The sequence below is a fragment of the Lissotriton helveticus genome, chromosome 4_2 (genome assembly GCF_964261635.1).
Source record: "Lissotriton helveticus chromosome 4_2, aLisHel1.1, whole genome shotgun sequence".
In the NCBI taxonomy this organism is placed as follows: domain Eukaryota; kingdom Metazoa; phylum Chordata; class Amphibia; order Caudata; family Salamandridae; genus Lissotriton; species Lissotriton helveticus.
The window spans coordinates 56,453,340-56,471,433 of record NC_136064.1 but is presented as its reverse complement, the minus strand read 5'-3'; the positions used below and the strand labels follow the sequence as shown (position 1 = coordinate 56,471,433).

The 18,094-nt window shown below is 44.4% G+C and overlaps 1 protein-coding gene across 2 annotated transcripts in view; it reads left to right on the top strand.

Annotated features, from left to right (window-relative positions):
* Window positions 1-18,094, top strand: part of AR (androgen receptor) — a 530,339-nt gene that overhangs the window by 303,537 nt on the left and 208,708 nt on the right. For both annotated transcript variants that reach the window (XM_078640138.1, XM_078640139.1), the window contains exon 2: window positions 13,371-13,522. In XM_078640138.1, coding sequence (XP_078496264.1) covers window positions 13,371-13,522 — 152 coding nt within the window. The remainder of the gene's footprint in view (window positions 1-13,370; window positions 13,523-18,094) is intronic.

Here is an 18,094-nt window from a genome sequence, read left to right as displayed (position 1 = left end):
TCAGTTCTCTCAGGGTTGCTTTCAGGGCACTTGGGCGCACCCACACACATGGGCCAATTAGCAACACACAATCATAGCCGACACTGGGCCCTGAAACTCGCGACACTGGGCCCTGGAACTCGCTTTGTCACAGGAAACTGTTGTGAGAGCCTTGCAGGGAGAAGGAAGGCAGAAGAGTGGCTCAAACCTGGGTCCTCCTGGTTTGCACTCCAGCGGTTAGCTGTCTTTTGGGGTCACACAGCCATCAGAGATGCGCCGGACCTTGCTCCTCCCTTGTCTTTGTGCAGTGTAGGCCGCCTTCTTCCTACTCTCAACTGGCAGGCCAGCTTCTTCGGGCATCAGCATAGGTATACACCTTGTTATGCTGGTTGTTGCCGGTCCAACCGATGGAGTAATTAGGGAAAGACAGAGGGCTGGCCTCAACTAAGGGCAAATTGTCAAATTATATTAAAACAAAGATCAGGATAAGAAATGACACAAGCCATTTGAGCTTTGCTTAAAAGCAGCATACAAAAATCACACCGATGAACAAGCGAGAGAAATACTAATGAAGTTAGTAGGAGTGATGTTGAGGAATTATAGACCATTCATTCACCGTAACAAATTGAAACATACGAAGGAATAACAAATTCTTTAACCCCTTCCATGCGGCCGCGATTCCCCTGCTGTGCGGTAAACACACGAACAGGGCGGGGCCGTGATGAACCCCAGCCTTCATCAGCACACGAGCACCGTAGTGCATGACGGCTGGGGTTCGTCATCAGCATGGAAGGGGTTAAATGAACGGATTGACCCCCCCCCAAGAAATATTGACTTTGAAAGACACATGTTCAATATACCTTGTCAAGAAACTGATGCAACTATGTGTGAATTTGTGACACAACTTAGAAAGCTTGTAACACAAAGGAATACGTTTACATGTAATCTGAGGTTGTCACTCAGAACAAAATTGTTAAGAGAATCATTTGATCTGCCAAAGATATTGCAAATGGTTCTCCCTGAAGCAAGGCGATGCTCTCAAATATAATATGGAGGTTGTAGATCACGTAAGACACATTACAGGAAGATCAAAATATAGTACAAATACAAGAATAAATAAAAAACTAAACTTATGCTACAGATGTGGAATGACATTTCCACACTCCCGAACATGTCGAACTATGGGACACAAATGTTGACAATGTGGTAAGAACAATCATTCTGCAAGTGTATGGAAAGCCGACAATCAAATGCTTAAAATGGAAAACTTCATGAAGTAAAGACTAGGAAAAAGGATTACTCATCATGTAGGACAAATGGAAAGCCGAAATATAAATGATGACATTTACAAATCTCCTATCGAAAATGTAGACGAAAAATTGAAACTAATGGAAAAAAATATGATTATGATCAAAACAAAAGATGTCATGAACAAGTTACATTTTTTCATTGAAAGTGATAAAACCGTCTCTGTGGAACTGAACGTGTGCCATCATGCTGTTACAGTTGTATTAGACAGTGGTGCAACAGGCAACGCAATGTGCGTGTCCGAGGACAACAAAATGATAAACAGACCAGCATGTACATCATCAATTGTAAACATATATCAACAGGGAGCAAGAAAACCTAGGAATGTTTAAAGGCACGATCACATATGGAACCACTTTACTAGTGGAAGAAATACAGCAAGAGGAAATGTCCTTGCACCATTTGTGTTAGGCAGTGTGACCGTAAGGATGGTGCTTGTGGCTGTGACATATAATATAACAACTGATCACATAATATATAAAGAATTTCCAGAATTATTTACAGGTCTTGTCAAATTATGTGGCACTCAAATCATTCTACACATAGATGAAGCAATATGTCCAGTAGCTCCAAATCATACAGGAGCAATGATCTCTGCAGCATCTCCAAATACGCCTGTCATTAGAAGAATTTGGCGTTTTAAGAAGATAATCAATCAAAGTGATGCCCTGGCAGCACTAGACGATTATGAAAACAAAGTAAATGAAGCCTCTTGGAATGTTGAAACAACTTCAGAGCAAAACATGAATAAAACTGTAGATGGTAAAGGGATGCGACGACCAGTAAGGAGTACGCGTTGACCACAGTGTTTAATTGAAGAGATGTGTTGAAGAATGACTTGATTTGCGTTTTAGTTTTTGTTTATTTAGTTCATTTTTTGCTTTGTCTTTATTTCGAAAGTCCTGATGTTTTCTTGTAGTAAGTTTCCGGTGCCAAATCAGCATTGCGGTGATATTGATGTTCAATATTACTATCAGTCGTCCACCTAGAACTACAAAGACCTTTCAAGTCTGTTCTTAGGAGTATTGCCAATCACTGCAATCTTGTATTTTCAAATACATCTATTTATTGCTTTATTATCTTTGAGCACAAACAAACAATACAACCCAGATATAACTTTAGGGTTGCACATTTCAAATATGTTGAACAACAATAGCATACATCGAGACATCTGTGCCCAATCAGCAATATAGAGTAATAAGTTACAAAGAAAAAGTTGCAATATCCATGGATTGTAGAACCTTAAAGTTATGGGCCCCAGTCTGGTGATGTTTGGGGGCACATTCTCTCCATTTGAGATTTCTTATTCATCCCTACAGCAGTAGTCCATTCCACGTGACCAAGCGGATATCAGGGGAGGGTGCGGCATCTCCAGCATCTGGCTATGCCTCTTTTGACTACCGGATATCTGATTCTGGCTTGCAGTCTTTGATATCTAGTACTAGCCCAGCCCTCCATTATCCCTGGTAGGGCCAACTACTTCATGGTCTGTATGGACTGTGCGTGTCGATTGTGAATTGTGGCCCGGTAAGGGGTTATGACTCGGCAGGCCAATATAACATGGAAGAAAGGCTCGTCTAGATCCCAACAGTGCCAGCAGCTCGTTGACTCAGCCACTCCACTTTCCGGTCCGGGCTGTAGTGTGTGCAGTGTAAATAATTAAACCGTATGAATCTAAGGGTGGCTGGGATAGTCAATAGCCGCAAGGCCAATTTAGCTTCTCCTCAATTGTCGTAATCCTCTTCCCAACATTGTCTTCCCACCTAATGCATAGTGTGTGTAGGGGGTCAGGGGTGCCGAGCTGCAGCGATCTGGAGAGACGGGAAATGATTTCGGCCTCTGGCCCATTGTCAGCTTACCCTTCATGGAATTTTAATCTGGTACTGCCCCTAAGGCTTCCCTATGGGCGTCCAGGACTTCTCATACCTGCAGGAACTTAATGAGCTGAGAGTTGTGGAGCTCAAATTCAGCCTTAAGATGATCTAGTCCCACAAGTCACTAATGTCGAGATTCCAATCCGGTCCCACCTGCGAAAGCACGCACACTGAATTGCATGTTTTAGCCAGACCCAGTGCACAGCGGGGTTTGGCAGTCAGCCTCTCCAACCAATATATTTGGGATAGGGCACCCATTCAGCACAAAGTGGGATCCTAGAAACCTGGGGGAGCTCCCACAGAGCAGGCTATGTTCAAGGATTGACAACTCAAGTGCCAGGCGAAGTCGTGGCGTGCAATTGCGTATTTGTTTCAAATATTTTTAGTGAAAATTTCTATTAAGGACAGGAAACGTTTTTCTTTTGAAATGGAGCACGTATATTTTTTTTGTCACCACTATTGAAATGTGTGAGTGAGGACCCAACAAGTGCTTGTTTCTTAACCTTTCCTAGGAAATTGGCAGCAGCCTTCCCCTAAAAACGATACCGATAGCGTAAAGCAGTCTGAGAATATTTTCTTTGGTAATATCATCTTTACCAAGCTGTTGGTCACTTTTCTTTTTTCTTTTTTCTGTTATCCATTTTTTTTTATTTTACACAAATATTAACCCCATAAGAGTTTCTTCCCATAACATAGTAGCCTTTGCAAGTACATGCAACAAAAGAAAACATCTCACCATTACCCTCTCAATATTACAAAAGTAAATGAATTCTAGAGTAGTGAAAAAATGATGATGAAAGTGCTCTATTCGTAATCTCCTTTTTTCAAAAACTTGGCCTAATTTTTTTTTATTTATTTATCATTGTGCCATGTCTGATAGGGTTCAACATGTGAAGGCGTTATGCGAGTTCAATATGGATAACCAAGTTTGTTCCCTTCTTGTTATAGATTCCTAGTTTCATAATGACATTGGCCCTGCTATCTTGATTGTATTCTAAAGATATTATATACTGTACGTAAATTAGCAACTATGCACAGGTACAATAGTTGTATTTACTTTCAGGTCCCTGTTACAGTTTTCATTGGCTGGAGATGTCAGCCACCATGTCCTCCCCAAATGCCTGCTGGTTTCTGCTGCCTCTCATTTTCTTCTTTATACAGTTTCCTGGGTTTTGTGAAGGACTGGAGTTTTCTTTTACACATGAGCAGTCAACTCTTACAAGGTGGCATTGTTTGGATTTTGCACTGAGAATTGAAATTATTGTGATAATTGTAAATATTATTCAAACTAACCGGCGGCCATTTGGCTTCTGCTTGGTTACCACACTCCAGGAGTGGCCCGTGCAGGTAAAAGCGGGGGCAGGGGGAGGAGGAACTTGACACATGACTACGAGGGACAATTAAATAATTAATTGTTCCTCGCCGCCTGTCGAGTCGTCCCCCCTCCCCTCTTACCTGTACGGGCCGCTCCTGCTACACTCCAAGGTAGAGCTACTTTAGTTGAGATACTGTTCGGAGCACAAATGCCACTTCTGTGGTTCTGTGGGAAAGGTTGATTACAAACACATCATTAGCCTGATGTGACACTGGGAGAGATCAGTTTCCCCCAGTGTTCTCACACAGCACCCACACACTCTATTGAGATGCTAAGTATTACAATTACAGTATTTTCATAATTAATTCAATCAAGTAGGATTTATACAACGTGGCTAATCACCTGTGAGAGTATCCAGGCGTTGAGGGTCTTGCTGCTTCAAGTGGGATTATTTGGACAGCCAGGTCATGAGTGCCTTCCAGAACTCTAGGAGAGAGGTGATGGTCCGGGAGTGCAGTGGGAGTGCCTTGCAGGATTTAGCTGGAAGGTAGGAGAAGGAGTATCCTTTACTGTTGCTGCGGCGGATGTGGGGAGTGTGCCCGAAGAAGGCAGGTGCCTGGAGGGTTGATGGAAGTTCCGGCTGTGGTTGTTGAAGGCTGGTCCTTGGTTTGTGCAGGGTTTTGAAGGTGTGGATCAGTAACTTACCATAACATGTATATTTGTAATGCGCCCATTCACCCATAGGTATCGTGGTGATGAATAACAGATGTTTATTGTAACCCATTTCAATGGAACTCATTTTATCTTCCTCACAAGGATGAAAGGCTGAGTAGATCTGCCAGGATTTCACCCTGCGACCATGAGGTTAGACACAGGCCCCTACAGTTGATTCATTAGTCCACTAAACCTCTCTCCTTGAGCCACCATACTCGGCAACCTGAATTTGTTTTATTAACCCCTTCGGTGCTCATGACGGAACGGTTCCGTCACGAGCGTCGGTTGGCCTGTGCTCATGATGGAACCGTTCCGTCATGAGTCCATAAGCCGAATAGAACGTTCAGCACAGCGCAGGAATTTGCGCCACGCTGAAGAGGTTAAGGGGAGGGGTGATGTGGGTCCTTTGGGGAGGTCGAGGACGAGTCTGGCCGCAGCGTTTTGTATGGTTTTCAGTTTCTTCAGGAGGTGAGCTGTGATTCCTGCGTGGAGTGCATTGCCGTAGTCCAGGCAGCCGGTGACTAGTACTTGAGTGACGTGTATCTGGTGTTGATGGGAAGCCAATTAAAGATTTTCCGGAGCATGCGAAGAGTGAGGAAGCAGGCAGAAGAGACTGTGTTGATCTGGGTTTTCATGGGAAGGTTGACGTTCAGGAAAATGAGAGGTTAGGAGAACTGTCTGTTGATGTGGGATGAGGTTCCTAGTTCAGGGGCCATCAGGCGTCGTTCCACGGGGAACTGTTGGCGAATATCAGCACCTCTATTTTGCCTGTGTTGAGTTTCAGGCAGTTGTTTTTCATCCAGTCGGAGATGCTCTTCATGCACCTGTGGAAGTTGGTTCTCATAGTGAAGGGGTCTTCTGAGATTGAGAGAATGAGCTGGGTGGCGTCTGCGTAGAATATGATGTTCAGTCCTGGGCTCTGATGAGGTTGGCCAGGGGGTAGGAGTCCAGAAGATGGTTGTTTTTAGGTGTTCTGTGAGTTGGCTGTTGATGGCTTTTTTGAGGACTTTAGAGGGGGAGGGGCGCAGAGAGATGGGGTGATAGTTTTTGAGTTTGTTGAGGTCGACGGATGGTTTCTTGAAGGGGTTTGTCTTCTGCTTGTTTCCATTTTTCGGCAAAGGTAAGCGTTGCGATGGAGAGGTTGAAGAGGGTGGTTAGATTGCTGCTGAATACCTTGCTCCTGAGGTTGAAGATGTGGTGCGGACAGGGATCTATGTGGGATCCTGAGTGGCCTGAGCTCATGATGGCTGTGGTGGTCTGTGTGGTAAGCTGGCCCCAGGCTGTGAGTTGGTGGTCGTGAATTGCTTTTGTAGGAGCGAGGTGGCCGACTAGGTCGGAGGGGGTGTCCTGGGGTTCAAAGTTCTTGTAGATGGTGGAGATCTTGGTGTGAAGAAGACCAACAGGGTGTTTCAAAGTTCCTGGGAAGGGATGATGATGATTTCGGTGACTGAGGGGTTGGAGAACTCTCTGGGGATGTTGAAGAGTTCTTTGCTGTGGTTGGAGCTGGCTTCGATGCAGTCCTCAAGGGCATTTTTTTCTTTTTTTCCTTCAGGAGTTGGTGCTAGTGGTTGAGGGCTGCCTTGAAAGTGCCTCTGTCTGTGGATTCCTTGCTGGCGTGCCATATTCGCTCTAAGCTCCTGGGTCTACAATCTGCCCTGTTTAGTGGATCTTTTGCATTTGCTGGACTTGATTGAAGCGACTCTGTTGGAGCAGTCAGTGATCCATGTGGTGAAGTTCTTAACAGCCTGTTCCATGTTGGATGAAATGTTGAGGGTGTCAGACCACTGGCAGTGCTGAGGATTCTGCTGTTCGAGGCAGCAAGGGGGAGCTGGCTCAAGGATCTGCTCAAAAGGGTTGTGCTGCAGTCTCCATTAAGTAGGTCCTGGGAGGAGGGAGGGATGTGGGGTGCTGGTTGGCAGTGGGCGGGGCTGGAGGTAAGTAGGAAACAAAGAGAGAGAAGTGGCAAAAACGGCCTGTAACGGAGCTGGCAGTGAAAAACAAGTAGAGATACAAGAGAAAAATTGAATTTATTAACGACTAACAAGGTTAATACAATGACTAACGAGCTAATACAATGAGGCTAATACAGTAAAAACTAAGAAGACAGTTACTTTAAAGTCTAACAAGGCACGTACAAGAAGGCTAATACAGTAACGACTAACTAGATAAATACAGTAAGGCAAATGCAATAAGGGCTAACTAAGGCACATACAAGGAGAAGCAAGGCAAAAGGCAGTGGAGCAAGGCAGGAAAGGCAGAAGCGGGAGACCTTGATCTTAACTCAAGCAAACCATCCCTGCCCTAATACTACTTACCATGGAAAGTGCAACTTAATATCTTGATGATACAGAGCATTTGCTGCAGTTATCAGTGGTTGGCTCTTAACCACTGAGTGGGCGACTCCGTTTTTGAACTTCGAGAGGATGTTGATAAAAGAGTGAAATGTTCCCTGTAAGTGCTTGTAGACAATTCAATGTTGAAAGCAAGATAAATTTGTAGCATAAACATGCCTGCTACAGAAAAACTGTGTGCAACCTGTGAGAAGCACAGTGCTTCACTGAAGCCATTCTTGGATACTTGTCAGGAATGGAAGCAAAAACCGCGCCAAAACCACGATGAAGGGAGTTCCCATACCTCATGTTTTTTTATGAATACGACTTTGGATCCTTAGCTGTATTCCTAACTGATTTGCGTCTAGTTTCATTTCCCTCTGCCATATGCCGGAGACCATCCTTCAGTTCCCTCTGCTTAGTCTGGTGCTCTTACAAGTCCCACTGACTGCTGTGGGTTTCTTTCTGAACTCAAAGTATGATGGGGAAGGTTTAGTATTAGTTCTTCTAAATATTGAGCTTCATTATTTGTGTCAAGCAAGTAATTTACACCTGGATATAGTTAAATGTACTTATCAGCAAAATCAGTTCTAAAATCCCGGACATGGGTTTTATAACTCCCTGTCCCAAAACAGAACAGCTGTGCTTAGAGGGTGGCATAGCTCCTGGATATAGTCATGTTTTCATCCATCCATGATCAACCCAACAGTTGTGGTTCAGAAGAGTAACAAGACTACAGTAATAAAAGCACTACATAAGATTATCGCTATTTGTACATGGACATAACATGCTGTGTGCATGTAAAATAACACAATATCGGTCTTCTAAATCACATAGGGATAACACTTTTGGCTAAAGGGGACTACTGATGAACAAAGATCAAAAAAATAGATCGATCCTAAATCAAGAAGAATCTAATGGACTTAATGTGTTGTGTCTGATGATTACTGGAGTGTTGTGCTCAGGACTAATGTACATTGTTTAGACTGGGTTTTCCCAGCCACTGTGGGAGCATTGGTGGCCGCTCTCTCCCTTTGAGCAGCAAATGTTTGGAAATACGTTCTAGGTTGGGAACCCTGAACGTCTGCCTCCCACCCTTCCGATCCAAAGCCACCGACATGATCTGCGGTGTCCCCCAGGGCTCATCCCTCAGCCCAACGCTGTTCAACATCTACATGGCCCCCCTCGCACAAGTGGCCCGCCAGCACGACCTCAACATCATCTCCTACGCCAACGACACCCAGCTCATCCTCTCCCTCACCAAGGACCCTCACACAGCTAAAAACCAACCTCCACGAGGGAATGAAGGCCGTCGCCGACTGGATGAGGAGCAGCCTTCTGAAGCTGAACTCGGACAAGACGGAGGTACTTATCCTCGGACCCACTCCCTCAGCCTGGGACGACTCCTGGTGGCCGACCACACTGGGAACAGTACCAACACCCACCGATCATGCACACAACCTAGGATTCATCCTAGACTCCTCCCTCTCCATGGCTAAGCAGGTCAGCGCTGTCTCCTCCTCCTCCTTCTACAACACCCTCCTCATGCTCTGCAGGATCTACAAGTGGATCCCGACCGAAACAAGAAGAACGGTGACACAGGCCCTCGTCAGCAGCAGACTGAACTACGGAACACAGTCTACGCAGAAATCCCAGCCAAACACCTACGACGACTACAACGTCCCCCGCCGCAGCCACATCACCCCCCACCTGAGAGACCTGCACTGGCTCCCCATCGACAAGAGAATCACCTTCATGCTCCTCACCCACGCACACAAAGCACTCCACAACGCCGGACAAGCCTACCTTAACAGCAGACTCAGCTTCCACACCCCCACCCGTCAGCTCCGCTCCGCCAGCCTGGCCGCTGTCCCCCGCATCCAACGAATGACCTCCGGTGGCAGATCCTTCTCCTACCTCGCCGCCAAGACCTGGAACACCCTCAATACCCACATACAGCAGACCCAAGACCTACTCGCCTGCAGAAGACTCCTCAAGACCTGGCTCTTCGAGCAGTAGCAGCACCCCCTCCCCTCAGCGCCTTGAGACCCTCATGGGTAGGTAGCGCGCTCTATAAGTACTCTGATTGATTGATTGATTGAATACTTATCAGGTTTGCGCAAGTGGCCCAGCTACACTTTTTTGTATGTAGTATGTGTGTGTATATATATATATGTACATATATATATATATATATCTCCATCGCAAGCCTCCAATTATATATATATATATATATATACATATATATATATATATATATATATATATATGTGTGTTGTATTTGTATAGCGCGAACAGTAACCCGGAGGCATCCCGGCGCTTGTACTCCTACCACAAGGGAACCCCTCCTGGCTTTTCCTTGTGAGGTGTCCACTCCTGGGCATCCCATGGTGAAACCAGGCATCCCTTGTGCATCGGGGGCCGTTGTGGAGACTAAGCAAGCTATTGCCCAGAGTTGCAGCGTGGGGCCCATGCTTAGATTCGGCACTGAGGCGAGAACATCCGGTCAGAGGAATTTAAGCCCGATCCCGCCGAGGCGGGAATCGAACCCTGGTCCCTGGCCAGCGTTCTGCATCAAGGTCTGCCGCTCTAACCATTGAGCCACACTTCTCCACATATATATATGTAAAGAACTCCGTCGCAAGCCTCCAAATACTGGAAAGACGAAAACGGACCCAATCTTCTGAGTGCAAGGTGTTTATTTAATCCATTGATGCACCACGCGCCGCCATGACGTGTTTCGGCCACAGAAAAGCCTTGATCACATGACGCTGGCAGTAGAAGCCATCAGTTTTAAAGTGCAAGTTTTAACATCACGTGACCATTGGGCCAATAGACATAGATGAAATTCGACATTCCATTGAAACGTAAAATGCTTTGTAGTCAGCTATTAATCATAATTTAAGACTGGCATGTCCTAGAGTATAGACAACTGTGCAAAACACGCAATGGTGCAAATTAAGCATGTGTAAAATCGGCAAATTGCTGGAATCCTCATAATCTGGCCACTGGACATGGAAAACATTTCAACATTGCATTGAAGCGCAAAATGCATAGTGAGAAACTGTGGATAGTAATTCAAGAATGTCATGGCATTAAGTCTAGACAACTGTGCAAAATAATCAATAGTGCAAATTAAGCATGTGCAAAATGGACAAATTACAATAATCCCTTTAGTGGGGTAACAAGTGCAAATGGTCTATCGTACCAGGGTAAAGTCACAAACATGCCAAGTGCATAGTTGAGACCCCGTCCCAAACCAGCAAAACAGATAACAAGAAATATTGCTTCTACGAAATCTGTGCAACTTACTGGCTGTGATGCCAAGCAATACTACCCAAGGCAGTATCAGCTTATCTCATTGCAAGGAATGTAATGGAAAGTTCCATAGCCATGTCTATAAACTAAATTAAGTAAATAATAACAAGAGACCCCAACTGCAGCCGTGTTAGCTCTATCTCACCATCCCCCCGAATATTCTGCAAACATAAAAGTACAGATTAATTACATAAGACCCCAGTGGGTCATAGAATTACGCATTCTCCTGAAGTTGGCATATCTCTGATCCATACTTCAACCCATGAGTACTGCACTTATGAAAAAGAATTAAAATCAACCAATTTGATTACAATATTCATTCCAATTTCATAAAATTGCAGTTAAAAGAAACCTCTAAAAGCACTAATAAATATCTATTACGTTATAAATATCTAAAACGTGACCTATGGACTAAATCCCATGTGTGACTGCAAGAGGAACTCAACTGTATTGTTTGATGATCTCAGAAACAGATTCAAGGGGTTTCAATGCTTAATGAAACTAGATAAAAAATAGTAATGTATGTATAATACTTGTGCATGGAGCCCTATCGGCCTCTATATCTAATCTGCCCTAAATGGTCTCTGTCTAGTGATGTAAAATCAAAAAAGAGGAGTGAAGAGAAGACAGATAAAAAAAACTAAGTGTTAAAATACAGCAAATTTTATCATCTCATGTATGAAAAGGTTGTATAATACGAAGATAAACAATTGATCTAAAACACAGTGCTATAGCTGTAAACAAAATGACAAAGGTCTGGGCGGAGTTAAAGGCAGGTAAAGAGATCCTTACTCGAATCAAGTCTGTTTGGAGTTTTAGTATCCAACTTGAGGATGTACCTGGTCTCAGGTGGTCTTAACAGGGCCTCACGGTCCCTTCCGCGGCGCAGTTGTGGGACCATGCCCACCACAAAATAGCTCAAAAAATCTAGACCACTACCATGGTTCTCTTTGAAATGCCTAGCAACTGGGTAAGCTGCATCGTTATTACTGATGGCCCGCATGTGCTGGAGTATACGTTTGTGGACCTGCAACTTGGTGCTACCAACATATTGCAGGCCACACGTACACTCCAGCACATACACTGCGTAATCAGTTTTGCACGTCAGTTTCTTAGAGATAGTACCAGGGACATCACTGAATGGGATATTGTATGTGGTTTTGTTTCTGCCCAGTTTGCAGGCTTTGCAAGATGCACATTTTATAAAGCCCTTGGGGGTTTGTAACCAGGAGTTGTTATTACTGATTGATTTCTGGACTGCTCTTGACAAGCATATCGTTCATAGAACGAGCCCTGCGAAAAGTTATCTCAGGGGATTTGGATAGAGTGTCGCCAATCACTGAATGACTTTGGACAACCGGCCAATTTTTTTTGAAAATCATACGCAATTTTTTGTGTTGCCGACTGTACGTGGCGATTAATCTGGGTGGTTCTGCAATGGCTCTAGGCATAATAGGCAGAATAGCATGTTCAGTGCTTCTCCCCAATGCTAAGGAGCGAGAAATAGAGTTGGCTTTCTTAATCGCTGTAAGAAGCATGTTGGCAGTGTTGCCTCTGGCTAAAAATCGTTGCTTACTTTCATGTTGAGCCTTCGCACAGTCGGTATCCACACTGCAGATATGTCTGATACGCAGCATCTCCCCATAGGGATACTGCTCATCAGATGGTCGGGTTATCTCTGATGTACACTTCTACATCCAGAAAATAGATAAGGTTGTTCAAATTGATTTCCTCAATAAACACATTGGCTGCTGATTCGAACCCCCTACAGATGAGAATATATATATATATATATATATATATATATATATATATATATATATATATATATATATATATATATATGCATCACAGACCTTCCGTTAATTAAGCTACCTCTAGTGTCTTTTAAAGCCGTTCAGCAGTGAAAAACTAATATTGAATCAGGTGCATCTCTGTAAATGTAATATTTCATTTTGAATATGAAATTGTATCTCCCTGCTAATGTGCCCGGAGATGCTTTGTATTCCTCTTGGTCTCTGTCACTCTCACGCTTGGTACTTGAGTTGAATTTAAATATGTCTCTGATGGATTTTGGATTAGAACATCTTTTGTCAGAATCACTTACTATAGTGAAAGCATGTCAGTGCTTCTCAACCATCTTGACACACTAGCCCCAATGATTTGAGGGAGTTTAGAAACCCTTTCTACTTGTTTATAATTACATAAGCAACTGTGGCAAACCTTAGTTATCAGTATCAATGGTTTAAAACAGGAAATCAGTGCTAGCGATTCCAGCAAGAGTTAGTGCTAACTCTACAGAATAAGTGTGAAAACATATATACAAAAAATTACTTGTATAAGTTATTTCCCATTTTGAGATGAAACCCTTTAAATCGATGAGCTTGTACCCCATCAGGGTGTTTCCCATATATGTAACATGGTTCTCTATAAAAGGCCTGAAATTGTATGCACTGCAAAACAACAGAAACGAACACTTTTATTACTTTCACATCAGAGGTGCTTATTTTCACTGTTCTTTACTCTTTGAAGGTTGGAGCCTGGCAGAGAACACATTTTGCCCATAGACTATTACTTCCCGCCACAGAAGACTTGCCTCATTTGTGGAGACGAAGCTTCAGGCTGCCATTATGGAGCACTGACTTGCGGAAGTTGCAAAGTCTTTTTCAAGAGAGCAGCTGAAGGTAAGAGCAGCATATTTATTTATTTATAGTCATTATAAGTGCTTGAGAGCCACTGAAGGAACATTTGTGTTTATAATGGCTGTTTTATTGGGAACATAGAATCTATTGCGGATGGTTTGTTACCATTAATGGTCTGGTATTGTGATAGAATGGTCAGGGCAATAAGAGCATGAACTATTATTATGATTTTTCCTGTAGCCGGGGCGTAGTCACACCAGCGACCAAGATGGCCACCTGGATGTGAAGCTCCGGCAGATCATATCGGCCGGATTTCGGACATCTGTCGACATTGCAGACTATCCATGCTGCTGCACTACCGTTACTGACGGCACCGGCCCTGGTCGAGGGGGCTGGATGAGACGCAGCAGCCCCAACAATGGCAGTTATGCACCGGACCAGTATGGCCCAGAAAAGACGCCCAGGCCCCGCGGCCACCGGGGCTGTGAGTGAGCCTGAGTTAGGCTCTCGAGCATTGCTGTGCCGCTGGATGACTCCTCAAACATCCAGATATAGGCTAGCCGCTGTGCCGAGACAGCCCACTGCATGAAGAGTTGACAAGACATGCGACTTGCGCACTTCTGACCCTGACAACAAGGGAGGCCTGAGGTGTGCCAACAGGACGGCGTCATGACCGACATGCGGGGCCGGAGTGCTCAAGAGAGGAATTAACTGGCTAGCTGCACGGCGCAAACACTGCTCCGGCTTCTGTCGAGTCAACTCTGCAGCTCGGCAACCACCTGGAAGGTGCAATGCCGCATGACTGCGGGTGTGCACGGGGATCGGTCACAATTGAACTCTTGCGACAGAGGATGCTGCAGCCACATCGGAGAGGGCAGGGAAGGTCTACCTAAGTGCTTGTAAGTACCCCAGTTTTGCCTAAACTTGTGTACGCTCTGCCTGCATAACTGCCATTTGGGAGGGGGACCCGGGGCAGGAGGAAGGGAGACCACAGCTATACTCCAAGACATAGATACCACTCTCCCATGTCTTCTTAACACACAGTGCTTGAGTGCTTCTGCACTGAGGGGCTCAAAACCTACCTGCCACTGCTGGATGACTATCTGTGCTGGTTGCTGCCTCCTGTGCACCACCATACCTCTACGACACACCAATAGCTAGGGATAATCCACATACCACCCATCCTCCATACCTGGAAACGGATTGTAGAAGATCTGAGGTTATGAGGCACCCGGCCTCCCCCTGCACCCTTGGGACACTATTGGGAGAGGAGACCTCAAACAATGCAAGCTCCTTTTTGAACAATCCAAAGTTCTGAGACACCAGACCTTGCTCTCAAACACACAAGATGGCGCGACTAGAGACACCATACCTGGCCCCTCGGACAACACTGTGGCCATCATGACCGAACTTCACGCAAGATTCCCGGCGATTGATGCCCGCTTAGATACCCTCGCCAGAAGATCAGACCATGTAGGCGAAAGACTAGATTAACATAACACAAGACTGGATGGGGCTGAGGCGCGCATCTCGGAACTGGAAGATAGTAGCCTGGTGCGTCTATGAGTTGAACTCAATGAAAAGTATTGGATCTTCAATACCTAGCGGAGAGCACGGCATGGTAAGAAGTCCTCCCACTGCAAAACCCAGGAACATTCTCCATCTGCGGCACAATTCCATGACTTTGGAATGTAAATGTTATTCCGCGCCACATAGAGTGTGGATGTATATTGATTATTGGTTCCTCTCTACAAATGTTGCATTGTGGTTAGCAGACGTGGGTCACCTCCCGTCACCTCCCTTACACACTGTCTGATCACTCTACAATTCAGATGGTACTGAGCATTCCCTATGAGGGAGGTTTGGAGTGACAGTGGCGTTTTCTAGGTGCTGCTCTCCACAATGACCCTTTCTGCACAAAACTTGATTTTTAATACAGGGTCTCTAGCCTCGCAGGCCTTCAAGGCATATATTCGTAGGGTGTTCATCTCAAAGCACGCTGGAATGTTCCACCATATCCTTGCTCATCTCGCTCGCATTGAATTCGATTTGCTCTATATTGATTGGGAGGACAACCGGCACCACAGCGGGATTCAAATGTACTTTCACACCGTCTAGAGTTCTGGGACTTAGCAGACAGAGACACAGACTATATGTGGAAATAATCCCAGCCTGGAACTACGGGGAGGGAGACCACTGGGGTTGCACCTTGACACGGCCACTGTGTACTAATAGACATAATGGATATAATGTTGAGCTACAAACAGAGGAGGGGGAAGTCGAGTGACGACTAATGAGGCTATTACTAGAGCACTGCTGCAATACTGCAAGTGGTTATATTCCTCCCGGACCAAGGCCAATGCCACCAGACTAAAGTAATGTCTAGCTGAGGTAGCGATGGTCTGGATCTCGGATGGACAAAGAAAGTTCCTGAGCGAGCCCATCTCTAGTGAATAAATAATAGATGTCCTAGTTGGATCTAAAACTCCAGGGCAGGATGGGCTCATGGGGTCATTTTATAAGGTGCATAAGCACTTGCTTACCCCAACTGACTCCTGACAATTTTTCCTTCAGACTATGTTACGGCTGGCAGGAAGTCACATTGTCTGCTGCAATAGCTTCCTACGCCAGGATTGGCTAGTTGTTTTTCTCTGTAAACGTTAATGTAAAGGCCAGTATGCCCTATATAATTTGTTCTCCTCAAGTATCCATTTTCAACAGCACCACTGAGATTAAAGTTTTTGTAATGGGTATGAAGGAAGTGTTTAGTTCATTCTAAATTGGTGGGCCATCCATTCGTACCATTCGTACCAATGCATACACCTGACCTTCAGCATTTTGATGCAACATAGGTCTTATATTGGTTATTATATCATTCAGAAGAGTTAATGAGATAAAAGGTGTGTGGTTTTATGGACCTTCCATTCTTTGTATTATCTTATGTGATGTTCATGCATATCAAGCAAGTTTTCTTTAATCTTATTCCTTGACTATTTTCTCCAGTGAAAAGATCTCTTCACACCATAGAAGGCTACTTTGATATAATTTCCCTAGGAGAGTAGAAAAAGCTGATATTTACTGGTTAACTATATTGCTACTTTCAAAGTGTTGGAAAGTTATAAACTTTCTATAGCCAGATGAGTAGCCCCATGATTTAAAAAAAATGTTAAATAAGGTATTTGTAAAATATGGAACAGACCTTGGGGAAGAGAGGTCAGCAAAGGCAGCATGCATGGTGGAGCAGTTACATAATTGTTGAAGACAAGCATATTAAATTTGGCTGTAGATTATTGAGGCAAGAGGGAATTGAGGAGGAGGCAATGCTGAGTCGATGTGTTAGCTTCAGGAATATGAAGAAAATGTGTTTTGTTGGTTATTCCTCCCCGCATTGGTTATTCAGGGAGGAATAGAGTCAGATGTTCTGGGGTAACTATTTCACATTCTCCAGCATTGGATCTTTCATAAATTCATGTGTTTGAATCATTCTCTGTCATCAGGCTGGGGTTCCGTAGTATTTACAAAGTAGTAATAAAAAGTGTTTTCGATAGCCACAGGCCTAACAACCGTGTTTGATCAGTAGCAAACCCACCTCATTTGAAACAAAAGTGAAAGTGCTGATCTCTCTACTGCTCCAGAGGCCACCTTAACTCAGATTTCATCACACAAGTCTAAAGGATAGACAGAGTACATAGGGAACATGACTGAGGAGGGAGGGTCACATGTGAATCTATGAAACATACCTGCGCCGGAGAATTGGAGTGACGGGTAACTAGTTTCTTCTCCAGCATGAGATCTTTCATAGATTCACAGGCTTGAACCCAAATAGTAAGTAGTATTATTACCAGATAATGAGTGGAAAAAATGCTCATCTATATTGGATTAGGTTATGTACTACTGCTTAACCCACTGAGGATTCTACCACTGTCTGTAGACCCAGGCAGAAGCGCTTATCAAACAGATGCCTGCTTCTCCGTTTTGCTGTCCACAACATATCAGGTAGCAGTGCTCTGACATAGAGTGCCGCTGTTGCCAATATCTGTGCTTAATTTGAGGGGTAGTGTCTGGTGCTCGGCACTGGCACTTATTTGTCAAAATTGGTGCTTGTTACTGTCTGCTGCAAGGTGACGATGTTTGGCTAATTTAGAGATTACCACAACAGCAGTTAATTATTAATTCAATATACATTAAAAATGACTATTACCTGCTGCCCAAGCCATTCCTATATCTTTGTGGTCCTGAGATAATCCTAATTATCACACTCGTAGGAGTGTGATGGTCAGTAGTTGTGTTGTTGCTCTCATTGGCAGCATGGCAGCAGTGGCCTCCTGACGAGAGCCATAGTTCTTATTTGTTTTACAAATTAAGCACTGGCCGACATACTACTCATGCAGTGCGTGGTCATCTGTACCTCTGATGGGGCATGATCTTGACGGGTTTGCAAAAAAACGAACGTAGAATGGCAGGTTCGTTCAGTTGAAAATCTGAAGGAACTTGGGCAGGAACTATGGATTAGTGCAAAGGTTTGCCTTATCCTCTGATGGAGCATGATCTTGACGGGTTTGCAAAAAAACGAACGTAGAATGGCAGGTTCGTTCAGTTGAAAATCTGATGGAA